The following is a 24,323-nucleotide window of genomic DNA, read 5'->3' as shown; positions in this document are numbered from 1 at the left end:
AGGAAGTTTCTTAGACAATTATTAAGAAGCTTCAAGTTCATATACATCTTAAAAGCAATTTTAAAGATAACATGCTTTGGGATTACTTAAGCTTCTTGTAAAAAAAACAATTCTTGAAACATGGGAGGCAGTCAAGGTCAATTTAAGAAAATCTCAATGGACAAGAAAAGGTCACCTTAAATATGGACTCAAAATATAATTTAAGCAAACTTGATTAAAACAAACAGTTTGAATATTCAGTCAGTCAGTTCAGTTGCCCAGTCATGTCCGACTCTTTGCAATCCCATGAACCGCAGCACGCCAGGCCTTCCTATCCATCACCAACTCCTGGAGTCCACCCAAACCCATATCCATTGAGTCGGTGATGCCATCCAACCATCTCATCCTCTGTCATCCCCTTCTCCTCCTGCCCTCAATCTTTCCCAGCATCAGGGTCTTTTCAAATGAGTCAGTTCTTCGCATCAGGTGGCCAAAGTATTGGAGTTTCAGCTTCAACATCAGTCCTTCCAATGAACACCCGGGACTGATTTCCTTTAGGATGGACTGGTTGGATCTCCTTGCAGTCCAAGGGACTCTCAAGAGTCTTTTCCAACACCACAGTTCAAAAGCATCAATACTTCAGTGCTCAGCTTTCTTTATCGTCCAACTCTCACATCCATACATGACCACTAGAAAAACCATAGCCTTGACTAGATGGACCTTTGTGGGCAAAGTAATGTCTCTGCTTTTTAATATGCTGTCTAGGTTGGTCATAACTTTTCTTCCAAGGAGTAAGCGTCTTTTAATTTCATGGCTGCAGTCACCATCTGCAGTGATTTTGAAGCCCGGAAAACTAAAAGTCAGCCATTGTTTCTCCAACTATTTGCTATGACATGATGGGACCAGATGCCATGATCTCAGTTTTCTGAATGTTGAGCTTTACCAACTTTTTCACTCTCCTCTTTCACTTTCATCAAGAGGCTCTTTAGTTCTTCTTCACTTTCTGCCATAAGGGTGGTGTCATCTGCGTATCTGAGGTTATTGATATTTCTCCCGGCAATCTTGATTCCAGCTTGTGCTTCTTCCAGCCCAGCGTTTCTCATGATGTACTCTGTCTATAAGTTAAATAAGCAGGGTGACAATATACAGCCTTGACATACTCCTTTTCCTATTTGGAACCAATCTGTTGTTCCATGTTCAGTTCTAAGTGTTGCTTCCTGACCTGCATATAGGTTTCTCAAGAGGCAGGTCAGGTGGTCTGGTATTCCCATCTCTTTCAGAATTTTCCAGTTTATTATGATCCACACAGTCAAAGGCTTTGGCCTAGTCAATAAAGCAGAAATAGATGTTTTTCTGGTACTCTCCTGCTTTTTCGATGTTCCAGTGGATGTTGGCAATTTGATCTCTGGTTCCTCTGCATTTTCTAAAATCAGCATGAACATCTGGAAGTTCACGGTTCAGGTTTTGCTGAAGCCTGGCTTGGACAATTTTAAGCATCACTTTACTAGCGTGTGAGATGAGTGCAATTGTGCAGTAGTTTTGAGCATTCTTTGGCATTGCCTTTCTTTGGGATTGGAATGAAAACTGACCTCTTCCAGTCCTGTGGCCACTGCTGAGGTTTCCAAATTTGCTGGCGTAGTGAGTGGAGCACTTTCACAGCATCATCTTTCAGGATTTGAAAAAGCTCAATTGGAATTCCATCACATCCACTAGCTTTGTTCGTAGTGATGCTTCCTAAGGCCCACTTGACTTCACATTCCAGGATGTCTGGCTCTAGGTTTGTGATCACACCATCGTGATTATCTGGGTCATGAAGATCTTTTTTGTACAATTCTTCTGTGTATTCTTGCCACCTCTTTTTAAAATCTTCTGCTTCTGTTAGGTCCCTACCATTTCTGTTCTTTATTGAGCCCATCTTTGCATGAAATGTTCCCTTGGTATCTCTAATTTTCTTGAAGAGCTCTCTAAGTCTTTTCCATTCTATTGTTTTCCTCTATTTCTTTGCACTGATCGCTGAGGAAGGCTTTCTTATCTCTCCTTGCTATTCTTTGGAAATCTGCATTCAAATGGGTATCTTTCCTTTTCTCCTTTGCTTTTCACTTCCCTTCTTTTCACAGCTATTTGTAAGGCCTCCTCAGACAGTCATTTTGCTTTTTTGCATTTCTTTTTCTTGGGGATGGTCTTCATTCCTGTCTCCTGTACAATGTCACAAACCTAAGTCCATAGTTCATCAGGCACTCTATCAGATCTAGTCCCTTAAATCTATTTCTCACTTCCACTGTAGAGTCATAAGGGATTTGATTTAGGTCATACCTGAATGGTCTAGTGGTTTTCTCCACTTTCTTCAATTTCAGTCTGAATTTGGCAATAAGAAGTTCATGATCTGAGCCACAGTCAGCTCCCGGTCTTGTTTTTGCTGACTGTATCAAGCTTCTCCATCTTTGGCTGCAAAGAATATAATCAATCTGATTTCGGTGTCGACCATCTGGTAATGTCCATGTATAGAATCTTCTCTTGTGTTGAGGGTGTTTGCTATGACCAGTGTGTTCTCATGGCAAAACTCTATTAATCTTTGCCCTGCTTCATTCCGTACTCCAAGGTCAAATTTGCCTGTTTCTCCAGGTGTTTCTTGACTTCCTACTTTTGCATTCCAGTCCCCTATAATGTAAGGACATCTTTTTTTGGGTGTTAGTTCTAGAAGGTCTTGTAGGTCTTCACAGAACTGTTCAACTTCAGCTTCTTCAGTGTTACTGGTCAGGGCATAGACTTGGATTACCGTGATATTGAATGGTTTGCCTTGGAAATGAACAGAGATCATTCTGTCGTTTTTGAGATGGCATCCAAGTACTGCATTTCAGACTCTTTCGCTGACTATGAATGCTACTCCACTTCTTCTAAGGGATTCCTCTCCACAGTAGTAGATATAATGGTCACCTGAATTAAATTCACCCATTCCAGTCCATCTTAGTTCGCTGATTCCTAGAATGTCGATGTTCACTCTTGTCTTCTCCTGTTTGACCACTTTCAATTTACCTTGATTCATGGACCTAACATTCCAGGTTCCTGTGCAATATTTCTCTTTACAGCACCGAACCTTGCTTCTATCACCCGTCCCATCCACAACTGGGTGTTGTTTTTGCGTTGGCTCCATCCCTTCATTCTTTCTGGAGTTATTTCTCCACTGATCTCCAATAGCAATATTGGGCACCTACTGACCTGGGGAGTTCATCTTTCAGTGTCCTTTTTGCCTTTTCATACTGTTCATGGGGTTCTCAAGGCAAGAATACTGAAGTGGTTTGCCATTCCCTTCTCCAGTGGACCACATTCTGTCAGACCTCTCTACCATGACCCATCCATCTTGGGTGGCCCCACATGGCATGGCTTAGTTTCATTGAGTTAGACAAGGCTGTGGTCCTGTGATCAGATTGGGACCCTATGAAATTACTTTTTCTTAAATATTAAAGATACTAAATGTTACCTATGCAGAGAGGATCTCTGATTTTCCAGTGTAAAGAAGCAATTCACATATTCTCCTTCTTATCACATTATAACTCTGCATATCAGTCAATTATTATTCTCTACATAAGTATCAATACTTGCTAATACTTTGTTTTCTTAAGTCTTTCTACTACTTTATGGGTTCCAAGAGAGCAAATGATGTATCCTCAGGGCCTAGAAGAATGACTGGCATTATAGCAGGTAATTATTCCATTTTTATTAATAGCTTCTCAATCTGCTTTCATTCAATGGTAAATGAAGGAAAAACTAATACATGTAGCTGGGCCTTTTAGATTATTTCAAAATTGAAACTATTAATAAAAACTATGTGCTAAGTCACTTCAGTTGTGTCTGACTCTTTGCAACCCAATGCACCATAGCTCACCAGGCTTCTCTGTCCATGGGATTTTCCAGGCAAGAATACTGGAGTGGTTTGCCATGCACTCCTCCAAGGATCTTCCAGACCCAGGGATCAAATCCATGTCTCGTATGTCTCCTGCATTGGCAGGTGGGTTCTTTACCACTAGCATCACCTGGGAAGCCCTTATCTGGGATCAAATTAGTGCTTACATATTTTTTATTACATTGGCTTACAAAGAAACATACTAAGGTACAACTAAATTAAAATCATCTTTAAGATCTATTCTAAAATTTTATTTTAATAAAAGGTACAACATAGTTCCCTGCTTTATTTCAAAAGTCTTTTTATCTCTATTTTCACAGTAAATCATAATCCATCATGTGAATCTATAATACAAAAGTTTCCATTTTAACCTCACAGTGCAACAGTCTGTCTAAAACATACAGAAAGGGTGACACAAATTCCCAAAAATCAAAGCAGAGAAAAGACATTGTAATCAGAAACTTTTTTACTCTTTTCTAATTTCATGCAGTCTCTGTTTCACTGTGTTTCTGCTGTCCAAAAACAATGAGAGTTTACCAATATGTATATGTCTGATCCTCACTGTGTATAAAACCAGGGCTTAAACTCCCACATCTCCAGCCATAGGAGATTTTCTTTAGGGTTAGCAAATTCTGTCCTTTTGTGATGTTAGGAAAACATCAGGCAAAAACATCTTGGAGTCCTCACAGTTAGAGTGTTTCTTTTAACTCACGGCTACAATTGGAAATCTATCCCTATCATTATGGTCAGATAACATGGCAGTTATGGTTTCCCTGCTCTTGTATTTGCAAGTGGGTTTTAAAGTGGCTCTCTGGAAAAGCATTCCACATAAATATAGTTATGATATCCAGAAGCAAGGGCTTAAATTGAAAAAATCCACAAGATTGAAGCTTTTACCAAGATACCAAAAATAAAGATACTGTTCCATTTATTTGTTTAATAAACTGATTCTATCCATACCACAAAATACTTGCAATGTTTGTTTAGAAGTTGAACGATTTTATTTAAACTTTCTGAAAACTTCAAGTTTCTTTTCTTATCCCTTAACTATTATTGAAAAGCATATATACTCAATCTCAATTTGAAGAAAGTCAGTTTCTCTAAGATGAGATTAAAATTTATACAAGTATTTTTTTATTTCTTTGTCAATACATAAATTCTTACATTTAAGGAACAAAAAAATTGGACTAGAACTAATATACTCATAGAATTTTTTATTTAACTGATTATTTTCTTTTGTGGCCTTTATTCTATTTTTCTCTTCATTACTTCAGAATTTCTAAATCAATAGTTTAATACTTCAGGGAAAAATAAAATGAAGTAAAATAAAATAAGGAAACAAAAACATTGTTTCTCCAATTCATTCCATTCATCTACTTGAGGAACTGGTGTGGCATTAGTAGGCACACTTGGTGACCAAAACATATCTTTGCAAGACTACAGTCCAAAAACTTACTTTGGAATTTTAATAGAAATACATTACCTTCCAAAAATACTCTGCAAAAGAAAAATTAGAATTCTGCAAGTAACAGAAAATTGGTTGAGAGGATGGCTGTTATTTCAATAGTCCTCAAAAAATCTAACCCATCAGCTAACTGGTGGATAAAAATCTCTCAGAAAATATAATCCTAGAAGGCAAAAGATAAAAAGTAGAGGATTAACACTAAGAAACTACCATTGTTGTTGTTTTTTTTAATCAGAGGCTAATTACTTTACAATATTGTAGTGGTTTTTGCCACACATTCACATGAAATCAGCCATGGGTGTACATGTGTTCCCATCCTGAACCCCTCTCCCACCTCACTCCCCATCCTATCCCTCGGGTCATCCCAGTGCACCGGCCCTGAGTACCCTGTCTCATGCATCTAACTTGGACTGGCGATCTATTTCACATATGGTAATATACATGTTTCAATGCTATTGTCTCAAATCATCCCACCTTCGCCTTCTCCCACAGAGTCCAAAGGTCTGTTCTTTACATCTGTGTCTCTTTTGCTGTCTCGCATATAGGGTCATCGTTACCATCTTTCTAAATTTCATATATATGTGTTAATATGCTCTATTGGTGTTTTTCTTTGTAACTTACTTCACTCTGTATAATAGGCTCCAGTTTCACCCACCTCATTAGAACTGATTCAAATGTATTCTTTTTAATAGTTGAGTAATATTCCATTGTGTATATGTACCATGGCTTTCTTATCCATTCGTCTGCCGATGGACATCTAGGTTGCTTCCATGTCCTGGCTATTGTAAATAGTGCTGCGATGAACATTGGGGTACACGTGTCTCTTTCAGTTCTGGTTCCCTCGGTGTGTATGCCCAGAAGTGGTATTGCTGGGTCATATGGCAGTTCTATTTCCAGTTTTTTAAGAAATCTCCACACTGTTATCCACAGTGGCTGTACTAGTTTGCATTCCCACCAACAGTGTAAGAGGGTTCCCTTTTTTTAAAATAAAAAACTAAAGACTTACAATGAAGGCCTTCAGTTTCTATGTACCAAGTACATAAAAAGTTCGTTCCAGTTTTCATGTAGGCTGTTAATAAAATCCTTTTTCATGGTTATCCCTTTAAGATAATTTTTTATTGTAAAATAAGTCTAGTGATGATAACTTTATATAATTCACTCCCAGTATTTGATGCTACAAATATCAGGGTCTTTGAGTTATGCTGGATCCTTATATGCAACTGGCATAAACCCCATTATTTGAGCTCTCTTAATCACTTTTATAATTTATTTCTGTTACTTCTAACAAAGACCTACTATATCCCTTTCATAAATTCATCTAGTAAATAGAGAAAAACTGGGATAAAAGCTGTACAATCTACCCATTTTCCACATAAGACACAATTTTTTAAGAGGCTCCTTATAAGGATTTTCCATTGGAACAGGCAGGACCTCACTACTGGTCATTTAGGTCATTTTACATGTATAAATTAGTTCACTCCTCTTAAATAAAAGGCACAATAGCAATTATTGCTTCCTCCCTGTAGCCTTTAAGATATATCAAAAAGATCTATAAGTGATCTACCGTCTTGAGGTATGAAAGTACTCCTTAAGTATCATGAGAAAAGATGAGGCAATTTGGTAAGCATCTTGTCAAGGTAGGAGGAAAAAACAAGCAAGCAAGAGAACCGTTACAATCACTAAAAGAAACTATTCCTAAGCAGGACACAATCAAAGGTGGGCTTGGATATTTTCTTGTACCAGAAAAGAAGGAAGTGCTTATAAATCTAAGAGGACCCAAATTGAAGTGAACCCCTACATTTTAGCACCAAAGATTACTAATTGATTTTAAAATTCTGAGTAAATAAAAATTCGTTAAGTACACAATAATATAAACACACATAAAAAGAGAAAGAAAACAAAAAATATCTAATTTGCTTCCTATAAGTAACTATTACACTAACTACTAAACTGGTAATTAAAGGGAAAGAATTAAATAGTGATCCTGCCAATTTTAGGGAACTGTACTTCATCCCAGTTAATGAGATAAAGCTCTTCTTCACTGAGAAATGACAGCAAATTAGTGCAACAACACGACAGACTTGGAAACTAACCATTCTGCAAATTCTAAAAAAATAACTGATTCAGACCAGGATTATCAATGTATGTTCAAAACCATTTGGTGAAAGGTTATAGGGAGACAGGATATTTACAGTGTCAGACTATCACTAGATCTTTTTTGACAGCAAAAGAAAAACTACATCTTTACATTGGAAAGACCTCACAAACTCAGGACAACTTGAGTTTGTGTCTCTTGTGTATCGGTCGCTTAGTTGTGTCAGACTCTTTGATACCCCGTGGACTGAAGTCCACCAGGCTCCTCTGTCCATGGGATTCTCCAGGCAAGAATACTGGAGTGGGTTGCCATGCCCTTCTCCAGGGGATCATCCCAAACCAGGGATCAAACCCGGGTCTCCTGCATTGGCAGGTGAATTATTTACCTTTTGAACAATCAGGCAAATCTTCTGGTATGATACAAATTGAAATACTCAGCATTTGGTTATTAGGAAAATGTTAAACCTCAATCTAAGCAAGCAGTTAAGTGTTTCCAGTTTATTGGACATAGAGGAAGAAGTTAAATAATACCAGTAGGAACTCAACCGAAAAATAACAAAAAAAAAAAAAAAAAGAAGGGAATGCTAAGAATCTAAAGAGACATAAAACTCATTATGGGGACAAGTGGAGAAATTTGAATTGGAAGTTTAGTAAATAGATGATATTAGGGACTATTTCAGTTTTCTTGTACATGATAACGGTATTGTAGTTCTGCCCTCATTTTCAGGAAATAATATGCTGAAATATTTTAGGGCTTAAGTGTCATGATGTCAGCAATTTAACTTTCATATGGGACAGAAAAAATATTAGATGCAGATATACACCACATTGTTGCTACTGTTTAGTCACCAGGTTGTGTTCAACTCTTTCGCAACCACATGAACTGTAGACTACCAGGCTCCTCTATCCACGGGATTTCTCAGGCAAGAATACTGGAGCGGGTTGCCATTTCCTCCTCCAGGGGATACTCCCCACCCAGGGATCAAACTCACATCTCCTGCTTGGCAGGCAGATTCGTTACCACTGAGCCACCTGGGAAGACCATAAAGTACATTATTCAGTTTAAAAAGTAGTCATATAGGTATTTACCTGAGGATTAGTCACTCAGTCATGTCTGACTCTTAGCAACCACATGAACTGTCCATGGGATTCTCCAGGCAAGAATACTAGAGTGGGTTGCTATTCCCTTCTTCAGAGTAACTTCCCAAACCAGGGATCAAACCCAGGTCTCCCACATTACAGTAAAATTCTTTACTATCTGAGCTACCAGGGAATCCCATAGTGTAAAATATATTTTTAAAACTGCAATCTGGAAAATATCCTGGCAGTCCAGTGTTTAAGACTTTGTACTTTCACTGCCGGGGGCCAGGATTCAATCCCTGGTCTGAGAACTAAGATTCCACGAGCTTCGAGGAGCAGTTTTAAAAAAAAAAAGGTGAGGGATTACTACTGTAATTAGGAATCTAGCATACTGTTCAACTGAAGGCAAATTACATTAGACCAAGCCTGTATTACTTTTTATGGTTTGTTTGCACAACAAATCCTGTTATCAGAACTCAGGATACATCAGTTATTCTGCTGCAAAGAGTAGAGAACACATTTTTCAATTGTACATATCCTTCTAAGAATCAACCATTTAAAATGCTAACTGGGAAGTACACCAAATACAAAAATTCAAAGAGCTCTGGCAACCTGCATTTTTAACTACTTTTCTGATACTTAGATACCTATTTTGCACAGTGCCTGTTACCATAGTATAAAACAATAAACTGATTATTATTAATATCATGCTCTTGCCAGTCTCTAATGTACTACTCTTTGCAAATGTATTTTTACGCAATAAATTAAAAACTTGTAAAAAGTAACAAAAAGAAATAACTGTAATATACAATCAAATTCATAGTGATTTGAAGAGGACCATATCCAGCTTTAATTTCCTCAGTTTATCCATACCTTTTCATTTTCCTGGTTGTGTTTACTCATTGGTGATGCTGGTTTAGAAAGATCAGTCTCATCATCTACTGCATACTCTCTGCCAGACAGAAAATCCAACAGGCAACTCTGTAAGAATTACACAGTATTACTACAATCAGCTGAGAATTCCACTGCTGCTCCACAAAGAGTAGTACATGTGTGCTAAGTCGCTTCAGTCGTGTCTGACTCTGTGCGACCCCATGGACTGTAGCCCACCAGGCTCCTCTGTCCATGGGATTCTCCTGACAAGAATACTGGAGTGGGCTGCCATGCCCTCCTCCAGGGATCTTCCTGACCCAGGGATCGAATCTGCATCTCCTGCATTGGCGGGCAGGTTCTTTATCACTAGCATCACCTGGGAAGCCCCCATAAGGAGTAGAGATCATTTCAACTTCCATTATTCATAGAACTGTCATCATTTAATATACCTAAACAGCTGAGTCCCAAAGAGCTTTTTTTCACTAGTTCTTTGAGGCTCAGCTGACTGTAGAGAAATAAACATGCTGCCAGTCACCTGCTTAGGCTGAGAAAGTCTTTTTGTGGTCTCTCAAGCCTCACCAACAGTAAGACCATCTGTTGGGCTACTTAATGGCTTCCTGAGAGTCAGAAAACCCCGGCACACTCATAGAAGGCATTTATTGACCTTCCCGAGATCTCTAAGGACTGCTAAACTCTTCTCAGGACTTTCCTCATAGCTCAGTTGGTGAAGAATCTGCCTGCAGTACAGGAATCTGCCTGCAGTGAAGGAGTATGTCTGCAATGCAAGAGACTGGGATTCAGTTCCTGGGTTGGGAAGATCCCCTGGAGAAGGAAATGGCAACCCGCTCCAGTATTCTTACCTGGGAAATCCCATGGACGGAGAAGCCTGGTAGGCTACAGTCCATGGGGTCACAAAGAGTTGGACACAGCTGAGCAACTTCACTTTATGCTTCTAGATGCCCATGGGGCCCTGCATCCATATCCCTCAGGAGAGGAATTATAAAAGTAGGAAGTAAAAGGGAGAGGGGCATCATTCAAATTATGTCCCAGAACTTCCCTGCATTACCTTTATCTTAACTCCTTATAATTCTTCCTGATTTAGACTACAATAAATCAATAACAAAGAATGCTTATCAGGATCATGAAATTTCAGGATCTTTACATTCAGAAATCTTTAGAACTTTCTGAATATGTATCTTTAAAGATACTTTAAATTAAGATATTCAGCATATTTTTAAAAAAATCAATCTAAAGGTATTTTCCTGCTCACTTTTTCCTCACTGCAAGTTTCCTTTGAGTAACCTAAGTATCAATCAAGTTGTTGGTCTTCTAAGATTTAAATGCAGAAAATTTTCTACTTCATATATTACTATCTCAGCAGCTCGCACTTCTTTCCTGATGTTCTGCAGAGGAGACATACTGATATTTGGAGGCAGAACATCTTCAAATATAGAACCTTATATATCTCACACTATTAGTTAATTCACTTAAATGAAGGAACTTGTTAGAGAACTTAGAGGCAAAGGATAAAATGAAAACAAAGACCTCAGGCAAATAATACTCTAACTGGCTTTTCAGAAATTCTTGTTTATTATTCCTACAATCTAAAACTTGTGTTTCATTAGTCTCTCTAAGTGAACTTTGTGAAAAATAGTTAAAAATCATCTCTAAAAGCAAGCAAATAAAATATAACTAGAGGGGAATTTTAAAAAAACCTGTCTTCACTCACAAGTATCCTTATTATGGTAGGGGTGTGTATGCCAGGGTATGCATATACATGCATGTATTTTAAGAAAGTTACAAAAGGGCGAGGATTTTCATGATGGCCCAATGAGGCAAAGGACAACAAACCACCTGCCAGTATCCCTTCTCCCCTTCTTCCTTAGTATCTGAGCTTTCTTTTTGTTTCTGGCATGTTACCGAATAAAAACTATATTCTCCATCCTGGCTAGCACCTTGGTGTGGCCATGTGACTAAGCTTTGGCTAGTGAGATGGAATCCAAAGAGCTACACCACTTAAAAGGAAAAGAGACTGTCCTCCCTTATTACTTCCTGCTGCAAGAAATGCTGATACAACATCTGGAGCTCCAACACCTACCTTGAACCACAAATGATCTTGAGGGTAGAAGTGAAGAACTAAGATGGGAGAGAGGGCAGAATGACAGAAAACACCTAGGTATCTGATAACCATGAACCAATCACACAAGTCCTAGATGCTTACTTACCTTTAGACATTTTTTACAAAAGAAGAAAACAAACTTTCATTATCTTAAACAACTGTTATTGTTGAGGTTTCTATTCTAAGAAGCCAAAACACTACTGCCAAGTTAGTGAAAAGAAAAATTTGTAAAATAGTTTTTTTTAATTTATTTTTTTTTCCATTTATTTTTATTTGTTGGAGGCTAATTACGTTACAATATTGTAGTGGTTTTTGCCATACATAAAATAGTTTATTATCTTAGAAATTCCAGTAAACATTTCCTTCTAATTATGGCTACAATTATTTTCTTCTATTACCACTGTTTAATTACTTCTTTAGTGGCACTTGGTAAGTGTTAAGATAAAGAAATATATTTTCAATATGTTAAAACATACTGATATATTCAAATATATTCTAGAATAGTTTATCAACCAAGCTATGAAGGATGATACTCCATTAACTTTAAAATTCATACTCTATTAAAAAATAAGGTAATGAATATGTCTGCAAAAAAGGAATAGAATACTACCTCATGCAGAGTGTATCATACTTAACATTCTCATTAAATCATACTCCACCTTAGTAAAAAATATTAATCCATAGTCATAGCAATTATTTATGCTATATATGCCAAATGAACAGATGCACCCTAAACCAAGAAAGTAAAATACAATAGCAATCCTTGACATAATTCAAAAAGAAATCACACATTTGGTATTGATTTATTAACAATGTTTTGATCTAATAAGTAGCTATTCTTATAATTTAACAAAATATTAATAACACAAGTTCAACAAAATTTACCACCAAAATATTTCCCTCAAGTAATGACTAGCTTTCAGGTAGCAAAATTTTCTGTTCTTAATATGATCCAAAAAGCAAAAGCATTATCAAGTTACTGTAAATACTAATACCATCACTTAAAATAAAAATAAATCTAGCCAAATTTTAATTCAATTGAGACAGAATTATTTAAAAAATACTTACAGGAGATATATTTGCATAATTTTCACAATTAGAAGTCAAATCACTACATTTTTTATAAATATCAATCAGATCTAACATGTTACTATTCTTTAAGAAATCATCATAAATCTTCCTGATGCCATCATAATGGTCAATCACTTTTATATTTTCAACTGGTAAATTTAATTTCTCATGTAGAAAGTATTTCCAGGTCAATATGATATCACTGAGAGAGACTGCAAATTCTCCACTATGCTGAAAGAGAATAAAAGTAAAAAATTACCAAAAATAAGATGATTAAGTTGGATGTTAGTTACTCATTAACTTACAATTAAGATCAGTTCAGTTCAGTTCAGTCGCTCAGTCGTGTCCGACTCTTTTGTGACCCAAGGACTGCAGCAGGCCAGGCCTCCCTGTCCATCACCAACTCCTGGAGTTTACTCAAACTCATGTCCATTGAGTCAGTGACGCCATCCAACCATCTTACCCTCCCTCTGTCATCCCCTTCTCCTCTCGCCTTCAATCATTCCCAGCATCAGGGTCTTTTCAAATGAGTCAGCTCTTCACATCGGGTGGCCAAAGTATTGAGTTTCAGCTTCAACATCAGTCCTTCCAATGAACACCCAGGACTGATCTCCTTTAAGATGGACTGGTTGGATCTCCTTGCAGTCCAAGGGACTCTCAAGAGTCTTCTCCAACACCACAGTTCAAAAGCATCAATTCTTCAATGCTCAGTTTTCTTTATAGTCCAACTCTCACATCCATACAGGACCACTGGAAAAACCAAAGCCTTAACTAGATGGACCTTTGTTGGCAAAGTAATGTCTCTGCTTTTTAACATGCTGTCTAGGTTGGTCATAACTTTTCTTCCAAGGAGTAAGTGTCTTTTAATTTCATGGCTGCAATCACCATCTGCAGTGATTTTGGAATCCAAAAAATAAAGTCTGCCACCATTTCCACTGTTTCTCCATCTATTTGCCATGAAGTGATGGGACCAGATGCCATAATCTTTGTTTTCTGAATGTTACAAATTGAATTTTGTCATAGAAAACTCTACATTGAATTCCACCGGGTTTTAAAAGAACATCCAAGTTAAACTAAAGAATAATATTAAAACCTGATATAAAAGAAAAAGATTTTGTTGATTTTTAAAAATACTATCAACTATAAAAAGTTTGCACATGACAAAGTTAACAAATAGGAAAGAGAGTGAAAGTGTTAGTCGCTTAATTGTGTCAGTCCTTTGAAACTCCATGGTCTGTAGACTGTCAGGTTCCTCCGTTCATGAGATTTCCCAGGCAGGAATACTGGAGTGGGTTGCCATTCCCTTCTCCAGGTGATCTTCCCCACCCAGGGATCGAACCCAGGTCTCCTGCACTGCAGGAAGATTCTTTAACATCAAAACCACAAAGGAAACCCTTAACAAATATAGTCATCTTATTTCCTGAACCTTACTAAATTTCTTCTACCAAATGTGGGGGAGGATGGGTGAGTAGTGAGCTGTACTTAAGTGCTATTGATTGAGGAAATAGATTCTTTTTAGTTCTTTTTGCTAAGGTATTTTTAGTCTCTTATTTAAAACTTTAATGCCATACTGTATTCGTACATACTACATTATCCCAAATGTTAGTCTTAAAGCATGATCATAAAACTTCAATTTTTAAAAATTATGTTTTATTACTATTTCCAGGGAAGCTAAAATATCTGCTAAAATTTAGGGTCAGTGAAGAATTTTGAACCTTCCCTGCTTATCATCACACTTAACTATCACAAACAAATGCTAAAAAGCAACAGTTCAGGTTTCTTTCTATAAGTTGTCAGATGTTACTAAATAGGCAAAATTGTTCTTTTTTTCCTCTTCTTCAGTATCTTCATAATAAATTATCTCGTGGACATGTTGAAGATTTTTTTTTAATTGATTGCATTCTGTTCCACTTAAGTATCCCAGATATTAACAGTGATGCCCTCCAAAACATGCTAGACCTAATTTAGTTAAAAAAAAAAAAAATCTAACTACTGCTTTCCAATGCAGGATGAGTAACAAATATTTTTAAGTATCTGTACATGGTTTTGAGAAATATATTTTGTTGCCCTCTTACACAGTTAAATTTAATACATACGTTAGCATTTTTTGCTAACACCAATATCTTTCCATTAATAGCATTTAAAAATGGGTGGGTATTTAAATAGCACTATTCATTGGAACTAAATTGTAACATCATCTTTAGCCAATGAGGATTAATAGAAAGAAATAAAAGGAAGCCAAATAATATGTTACTTTCTACATATCTGATTCTTTCAAATCTCTGTATCTTTTGTAAAAATTAGCCATATTTTCTAACTAATATCCAAATTTAAGACAAGGTGCCCAAACTGCCTTAAAATAATTAGCTCTTTATTTATCCATATGGGAGCAACTAAGAAAATTATCTTTATTGTCTTTAAAGTAAGGATCTGTTATATAAAAATTATTAAAATTAATTATATTTCATGAAGTTAGTTCAATGCACAACCAAAAAAAAAATCAGTAACTCTCAAACACTGGACCCAGATATAAGACAGATTTGTAATTTCTCAGCATTGCATCAAAATTGTATACTTTACTTACCAATCTCACAAATGTTACTTACACACCATAAAATTTCCAAATGCTATTTAGTTAAACTAATTAATTAAATTAATTATTTAATTAGCTAAATTAATCCAATTATTTAGAGTTACAAAACTAAACTGTTATATCTCGAAAATTCCTAAAAACTATTTTGGAATAACAACCTTCATGTTAAAAATAAATAAAGATTTTGCCTAACATAAATGTACAGATTTCATCCTAATGACTGTGCAGTCCTCAGTTGTGTCTTACTCTTTGCAACCCCATGGACTGTAGCCCACCAGGCTCCTCTGTCCATGGAATTTCCAGGCAAGAATGCTGGAGTGGGTTGCCACTTCCTTCTCCAGGGGATCTTCCCAACCCAGGGACTGAACCCACGTCTCTTGTGTCTCCTGCATTGGCAGGCGGATTCTCTACCACTGTGCCACCTGGGAAGTCCTATCCTAATGACTATAACAAAAGTAAAACTATACGAGTTCTTGATCTTGTGAGAAAAGGTTTTGACTATATTAACAGTGTTTATACTGGGATTGTAAAAACATTTTAAATCCAAATAAAAATGCACTCCAAATATCAGTTTTCACGATCAGGTGCCCATCATGACAGCATATTCTATCATTCAAACCAGTAACAACTAATTGAGAGAGTTTGCGGTCAAATCAGAAAATGTTTTGCTAAGAAAACATGCCAGCTGGCGAATATCTGAAGGAAGTTCAAAACGTTCAATGCTTTAGTTCTCTGATGGACATAAGGAGGACTGTATTTCACAAGAATAAAATGAGAAAAAGCGAGTTACACTTATCAGAGTACCTGTACTTTTTACATTTTACCGAAGTTACTTGTATAATTATTCAGAATTTTAAATAAACTTTACATTTTTAACTAACTGGAATTCTTGTTATTGAAAGAGAAAAGATAGCAAGTTTACCTAAGAGCATTAATTGGATGTACGACCTTGAGTAAGATACTGAAATCCCTGAGTCAGCTTCCTTGGTTATAAAGTAAGATTGTACAGACTAAATAACACCTGATAAACTATAAGCAATCAAAACTGTCAGCTTCCTTTCTCTTTTTTTATTCAATGTAAAATAACAGTTTATTGCCAGACGGGTGGTAGATGAATAGAATACAATTTTTAAAACTGTTTCTTAGATGCCCATCAGCAGACGAATGGATAGATGCCCATCAGCAGATGAATGGATAAGGAAGCTGTGGTACATATACACCATGGAATATTACTCAGCCATTAAAAAAAATCATCTAAATCAGTTCTAATGAGATGGATGAAACTGGAGTCCATTATACAGAGTGAAGTAAGCCAGAAAGATAAAGAACATTACAGTATACTAACACATGTATATGGAATTTAGAAAGATGGTAATGATAACCCTATATGCAAAACAGAAAAAGAGACACAGATGTACAGAACAGACTTTTGGACTCTGTGGGAGAAGGCGAGGGTGGGCTGTTTCGAGCGAACAGCATCGAAACATGTATATTGTCTATGGTGAAACAGATCACCATGTAACTTCATGGCTGATTCATGTCAATGTATGACAAAACCCACTACAATATTGTAAAGTAATTAGCCTCCAACTAATAAAAATAAATGAAAAAAAAAAGAAACTAAAAAAAAAAAAACTGTTTCTTCTTATTTGTTATGTCACTATTGGATCATTTTCAAATCTGACAGTCAACCACAGGTGCTATGACAGCTTTCCACAAAGTTATAAAATTAGTATCTTTGTTTCATTCAAAGGAATATTTGTACGGTTCTTAAGGCTAGTTAAGTTGAAAAATAGCCTTAATAGGGCAATGGCCAGACAAATTAAAACTATAGAACCAATTCCAAAAAAAGGAAAGGCTAAAATTTTATTTGCAATGTAGTAATGAAGTTATGGAGAAGGAAAGGCAATCCACTCCAGTATTCTTGTCTGGAGAATCCCATGGACAGAGAAGCCTGGCAGGCTACCGTCCATGGGGTCGCAAAGAGTTGGACACAACTGAGCAACTAAACAGCAACAATGAAGTTATACATATCTGCCATATAATGAAATCAAAAATCTTCAATGAATCTATTATAGGTTAAATCTTTAGTGGTATAAAACTGATAGAGATGTATCACATTATTTAAGCTAAAATATCTCCCCTGCTCAGAAAATATGCCAAAACCCTGAAATCCAAAGGTTATTTTCTTTCTCCCCACCAAAGCAGTTAAGAACACAAACACACCAATAAACAGATTAACAACCAGGTATTCAAAGGTTTTACCGTAGTCAAATTCAGTTGTAAAGACTATACTTTAGGGACTTTTATTCTTAAACTTCAGAGAATTAAAAACCTAAAGCTCAAAGCACAGGATGGAAAATATAGATGAAGGATATGTACAACCAAGTCCACCTTACTATCTGCTACATCTGAACACACCTGCAGGCAGGTGGATGCTGCACATTGCCAAGTGACAAAGTCTAAGCACAGATGGAACGCTTGAGCTGACTCTGCACACGAAGAGGTAAAGCAAAACTGACCCACAATCCACCATCTCCACTGCAAACGTGCATATATACACACGGATTGCAAAAAGTTCAGTTGCATTTCATCTTTGCTCTTCTTTCCCACCCAGAGCCTGAATTTTTGGTAAGTTAAGAGAATTAACAAGTAGAAAATTAACAAAGAGAAAGAGAGCTTGAGTGAACTCTACACAGGCAAATCCAAAAGAAAAAATGACTTGGATTAAATATTTTAATATGTCAAAATTTTTACAATGAGAACTAAATTTTCTTCAGGGTATATTTCACTTAGCTTGTGGATATATTTTTAATTATTCATAAACCAACAAAAGAGGTAATCTGGATACAATCTATTTGATTCCAGAACACCCCTCCTCAATCACTATACAATAATGATTCTTAATAATTTCATTTTCTCTCTCTTATTTTCGAGTGCATGGTCACCAAGGTTTAACCTTCATCTAGCCCATTGCATTACAATATTACAATATCCTTGTAATCTATTATTTACCTTAGCACCATTTCTCCACATTACTAAAGAAGGACATATTCTTTTCTAAATACTCATGCAGTAAATTTCAAAAGATTTGGAAATGAATTGCAAAGGGGAACAAAGGAAAGAGATCCTATGATGTTCCTTGGGTGTCCAGTTTCGGTGACTGAGAAAACAATGGAAGGTTAGGTTGGTAACTTCAAGGAGCAAACACTGTAATCTACCTTTAAAAACTGATGTGGACAGTAATGGAACAGCAAGGTACAATGTTCAGCAAGTACTTGACCATACCAGAGTAAGACTCAGTAGAGAGGCTGACAAGAGTACATCATGAGAAAGGCTGGGTTGGATGAAGCACAAGCTGGAATCAAGACTGCCAGGAGAAATATCAATAACCTTAGATATACAGAGAGATGGCACCACCCTTATGGCAAAAAGCGAAGACCTAAAGAGCCTCCTGATCAAAGTGAAAGAGGAGAGTGAAAAAGTTGGCTTAAAGCCCAACAGTCAGAAAACTAAGATCATGGCATCCGGTCCCATCACTTCATGGCAAATAGAAGGGGAAACAGTGGAAACAGTGGTTGACTTTATATTTCTGGACTCCAAAATCAATGCAGATGGTGACTGCAGGCATGAAATTAAAAGACACTTGCTCCTTGGAAGAAAAGTTATGACCAACCTAGATAACATATTAAAAAGCAGACATTACTTTGCCAACAAAAGTCCATCTAGTCAAGGCTATGGTTTTTCCACTAGTCATGTACAGATGTGAGAGTTGGACTATAAAGAAAGCTGAGCACCAAAGAATCGATGCTTTTGAACTATAGTGTTGGAGAAGACTCTTGAGAGTCCCAAGGAGATCCAATCAGTCTATCCTAAAGGAAATCAGTCCTGAATATTCATTGGAAGGACTGATGTTGAAGCTGAAACTCCAATACTTTGGCCACCTGATGCGAAGAATTGACTCTTTTCAAAATACGCTGATGCTGGGAAAGATTGAAGGTGGGAGGAGAAGGGGACAACAGAGGATGAGATGACTGGAAGGCATCACCAACTCAATGGACATGAGTTGGAGTAAACTCCGGGAGTTGGTGATAGACAGGGAGGCCTGGCATGCTGCAGTCCATGGGGTCCCAAAGAGTCGGACACAAATGAGCGACTGACTGAACTGAACATAAGGGAAGTATATCCAGTGAATATGGGTAAGCACACTGAAAGATATCGACAAAGTGTACAAGAGAGCATCTAAAATATTACACGTAGAACTCTTTTCAAAGAATAAGAAAGAGGCAAAAATAAGTCAACAGTAAAATAAGCAAGGAAGCCTGGCATGGGGTACCAAAGAGACGGACACAACTTAGCAATTGAACAACAAAACAAGCATAGGATATGAATAGTTTAAGAAAAAGATACCTCAAAAAGTATCCTTTTAAAGGTGTACTTAAGCACCATTTAAAATTCCTAATTTTTAGGTGTTAAATTATTCTTCCTTTTTCAAAATGATGGCTCAGTCATTGTTTTTTCTCAATGGCTTTATGTGCTAACATGAGAAATATTCAAATCTGTCAATGTCTAATTTGAGAGGGAAATTCTACTAGTATATGAAATTCAAGTCTGGGAACTACTTACATATAGAATTAAAATAATTCATCAGAATGTCATTTCACTAGCTAACCCAACAGACCCATTGAAAACATTTTACCCTTCAAAAATTTTCTTCTCTAGTCAAGATAATGCTAGGTCTCCTGACCATTTTCAAACCATCATGATTTTAATCCCCCTGGATGCTTCCTGAGGGCCCGGACCCAGTCGTGCCCTCCGCCGACCTCCTTCCTTCACCACTTCTTTAAATTCTTCCTATCCAAAGACTTCCCTCCTTTAAGTATATTATGTAAAGTCCAAGAAGACTTTCCTTAGCACTCCAGCCTACATTCATCCTTCTCTCATCTGAACATCTCTCAACCATTAGGTAGAGCTTATTCTAAACACTCTTTGGCCCAAGCCAACTGTGCAAAAACCACTTCAGATTAAAAAGATTAAAAGTTTGATTAAAAAAATAAGACAATTTCCAGGGTCTCAGTGAAGGTTCAGGAAAATCAGTGTCCAAGATTAGGGCACAGGAGCCAGTACTTTTTAAAAGCCCTTCCAACATTACAGTATACTAACACATATATACGGAATTTAGATAGATGGTGGCGATAACCCTATATGCAAAACAGAAAAAGAGACACAGAAGTACAGAACAGACTATTGAACTCTGGGGGAGAACGTGAGGGTGGGATGTTTTGAAAGAACAGCATGTATATTATCTATGCTGAAACGGACCACCAGCCCAGGTGGGATACATGAGTCAGGTGCTCGGGCCTGGTGCACTGGGAGGACCCTGAGGAGTCGGGTGGGGAGGGAGGTGGGAGGGGGGATCGGGATGGGGAATACGTGTAACTATATGGCTGATTCATGTCAATGTATGACAAAACCCACTGAAATGTTGTAAAGTGATTGGCCTCCAACTAATAAAATAATATTAAAAAAAAAAAAAAAAAAAAAAAAAAAGAAAAGGGCAGGAAGTAGTACCTTCTAAAATAAATGTACAATATAGCACTGAGCACTAAAAAAAAAAAAAAAAAAAAAAAAAAAAAAAAAAAAAAAAAAAAAAAAAAATAAAAGCCCTTCCAAGTGATTCTGCTTCACAGCCTGGCTTAGGAATAATTAATCTATACCACAGAGTCTGAAACGAGTCATAAAATACTTGGATTACATTTAAATAAACATTATTTATGTGTGCCTTCTAGAACTTTTTGCATAAGTTTTACTAAAATAATTTTTAACCATAATAATCATAATAGTTGTATGTTTACCTTAAAATTATAAATTAAACATCAAATGTGCATGTCACACATTAAATTATACATATAAGAGCTTCAATTTTGACAAATTAACAAATCATTTCAAATCCAATTGCAATATTTTGACACAGACATGCAGAGGCACTTCTGAATATAGTATAATGACATTATCATAGAAGGACACATATTGCCCAGAAATTAATGCAATTAAGTTTATTCAAATGGGCAGCAACCAAAATTCACTTTTTTAAAAAGTTAACCTAAATACAGTCTACTAACCTGTTTGTTGTTCTCTGCCATGGAAAGCTGCAGTGCCAAGAGCATGGAGTCTGCACCACACACAGTAGTTCTCTCAGCGTTACAAAGAGTGTGCCAGTTCCTTCTGAACTCTTTAATCATATCCAAGATAGACTTCTGATTAAGCCCAGCCATCCTCTTAACGTAGGACAGAATGCAATGTTAAAAAGTCATATTTTAATTAGAAAATAATATTTAACATGTGTAAGGAAGGAGAGTAAGAGAAAAATAGTGAGCAAGAGGTCATTTCATATTTACTACAACTGCTTTTAATTAAATTTAGAAAAACAGAGTAATACAACTTCTACCCAATCATATTTTTCTCTCCTTTAGTTTTCTTAAACCAAATCTTGTAAAATAATTAAATCCAACCATCGATCTGAAAATTAATACAAAACAGATAAAGGCAAATTCTGCAAACATGATTGTAGACACAAACATAGTGAGCTGTATTTTTAAAAATATTTATTTTGAGATAGATGGTAATATCTATGGCAGAAGACTAAACAAAGAAAGACAATTTCCTCTCATCCCTGTATTATCCCAAAAGGGGTGGTCTATTTTCGACCCTTTTGAATCTGAGTTAGCCTTGTAACTTGATTTGATCAATAGAATGTGGCAAGAATGACATCACAGGAGTTCCAAGCCTAGATCTAGTTCCCAAAGGCCCATGCAGAAGAGTTAATGTGGCAGGCCAGACTACTATCTTTTAAAAAGCATGTTTACAGGCTTGGTCCTTGGTTGGCATCTGGAAACTTAAGATTTCAGGAAGATTTTCAGTAAGAACGGTTCATTGCACTTAAACTAACTGTACAAACAATATAGCTTATGCTGATAGGCTTTTCTTTTTAGTCTAGAATTTGGGAACATAGAAAGATATCTACATGTTCAAACCCCAGTAAAAAGCCTGGGCACTGAATCTCTAAAAAGCTACCCTGACAGACAACATTTCATGTGCTGTCATAACTTGTTGCTGGGAGAATTAACTACATCCTGTGTGACTCCCCTAAAGAAGACTTTTGGAAGTTTGTGCTTTATTTCCCCTGGAGTTCACCCCCATGTACCTTCTCCCTTTGCTGATTTTGCCTGGCATCTTTTTGCTGTAATATATTATAGCATGAATACAACTATATGTTGAGTCCTTTGAGTCCTCTTAGCAAATTATCCAACCTGTGGTAATCTTGGGGGCCTCCTGACACAAACCTACAGTTTTAGCTCTTACTCTCTCACTGCTCTCAGAATACCAATGAAGAACTGCAAATTAGCCTGCTGGAAAGGCTGTGTGGAGGAGAACCAGCTGATAGGCACTCCAGTTGATAACCAGCACCACAAACAGACGTGTGAGTGAGGCTATCACAGATTATCTAGACCCAATCAACCTGTCAGATGACATACAGCACCCAAAATGATCCTAGACAAGACCAGGAGAACCACATAGCTGAGTCCAGCCCTAATCGTTGATCCTCAGAATCATAAACATTTAAAATAGCTGTTGTTTAATGCCACTTCAACTTCAGAGTGGTCTGTTACACAGCAATAGACAACCAAAACAATAATAGCTAATATTTAGAAGGTTTCTTGGTGCCAGGTACTTTTCAAAAGCTTAATATTTATCACCTCATTCAATCTTCACAAGAGTCCTGAGGAAGGTCTGTTATTATCCTCATTTTACATCTGAAGAAAGTGATACCCTATGTTGCTGAGTTAGCAAATGGCCAAACAAACCTAAATTCAAGACGCCTAACTCCAAAAGCAGTGTGCTTTTATACCACTACACCTTTTTTTCCCTACTTTTAAGTACCCTAGTCTTCAACATAGTCACATGCCCTTATCTTATTTTGGGTATTTTACTATTCACATTCAATCAATTTACTCCTCTGTTATTTTTTTCTCTTTTTTTATATGACATAAACAGAATCCAGGATGTTTACTAGGTATCTTGGGTTTGTATGATCAAAAAAAAAAAAAAAAAAAAAAGGGTATGTGCCATTTACAAAACAATATTTTGCAGACATAATCAGGGATGCAATTTAAAGATACAGGTAGAAGACTATAAAGTATCTACAAAAATACAAATCCAAATAAACAGTAAAATTCTCTTCAAAATATCACCTTCATCTCTTAAAAGAAAAAATATAAAGTGAAGAAATAAAGTTTCAGTAACACGATCAGTTTGCCTAGAATCAATCTCTACTAGTAAATTATTTACTGGTATTATTTAAACATACTATGAGTTCGGATTGCTAAGAATGAAAACTAATCTGGAATTAGACTGTTCTGAATTCCGGCTCCAGCACTTACAAGCTGTGAGAACTCCAAGTTATGTCACCTCTCTGCCTCAGCTTCCTCGCACTGAAAACAAAAATAATAATAGTAGTATCTGAGAGGGTTTTGTGAAAAGTAAATGACGTAATTACAAGATAAGTTTTTAGAACAACGCCTGGCACATATAAAAGTCCATCTCATCCAGGAGTCACAACACTTTTGGAAAGGTTCCAACAGTAAACATTTGAGGCATTCAGGACATAGAGTCTCTCACAACTATTCAAACTTCACCTTGCAGGGTGAAACTAGCCACAGACAATACATAAACAAATGAGCACAGCTCGGCTTTAGCAAAACTTTACAGAAATTTAAAGATCACAAAATTTTCACATATCATAAAATATTACTCTGCTGGACTCTTTTTTTTCAACCAACCAACCATGTAAAATCCATTCTTAGCTCACGAACTGGCTACACAAAAACAGGCAGTGCCACCAGTTCGCCAAGCCTCTAGCCTTGATTCTTTCAGTAGTTAGCTGGCTGTGTGAGCCCAAGTAATAAGCCCTGACTGCCTAGAAAGAGGCAGAATACTTCCAGAAATCAAGGAGTCAATGACTATGCAAGTATTCTAATGTCAGGCTGCAACATACAAAGAGTAGTAGAAGATAGCAGCGATAATAAACACTTGTTTTTATCATTTGGATTCCAAGCTGCACTGCAGCAAATAAGGCAGGAAAATGTCA

At 36.7% G+C, this 24,323-nt stretch overlaps 1 protein-coding gene across 2 annotated transcripts in view; it reads right to left on the bottom strand.

The window, feature by feature from the left end:
• The window catches only part of PARPBP (PARP1 binding protein), a 62,535-nt gene that overhangs the window by 37,556 nt on the left and 656 nt on the right, over positions 1–24,323 (bottom strand). For both annotated transcript variants that reach the window (XM_065937873.1, XM_065937863.1), the window contains 3 exons: positions 21,298–21,453; positions 12,580–12,813; positions 9,393–9,500 (listed from right to left, as the gene is read on the bottom strand). In XM_065937873.1, the coding sequence (XP_065793945.1) occupies positions 9,393–9,500; positions 12,580–12,813; positions 21,298–21,450 (495 nt within the window). In that variant the 5' untranslated portion in view covers positions 21,451–21,453. The remainder of the gene's footprint in view (positions 1–9,392; positions 9,501–12,579; positions 12,814–21,297; positions 21,454–24,323) is intronic.

The sequence above is a fragment of the Muntiacus reevesi genome, chromosome 1 (assembly GCF_963930625.1).
Source record: "Muntiacus reevesi chromosome 1, mMunRee1.1, whole genome shotgun sequence".
In the NCBI taxonomy this organism is placed as follows: Eukaryota; Metazoa; Chordata; class Mammalia; order Artiodactyla; family Cervidae; genus Muntiacus; species Muntiacus reevesi.
This window is presented reverse-complemented; position numbering and strand designations above follow the sequence as displayed.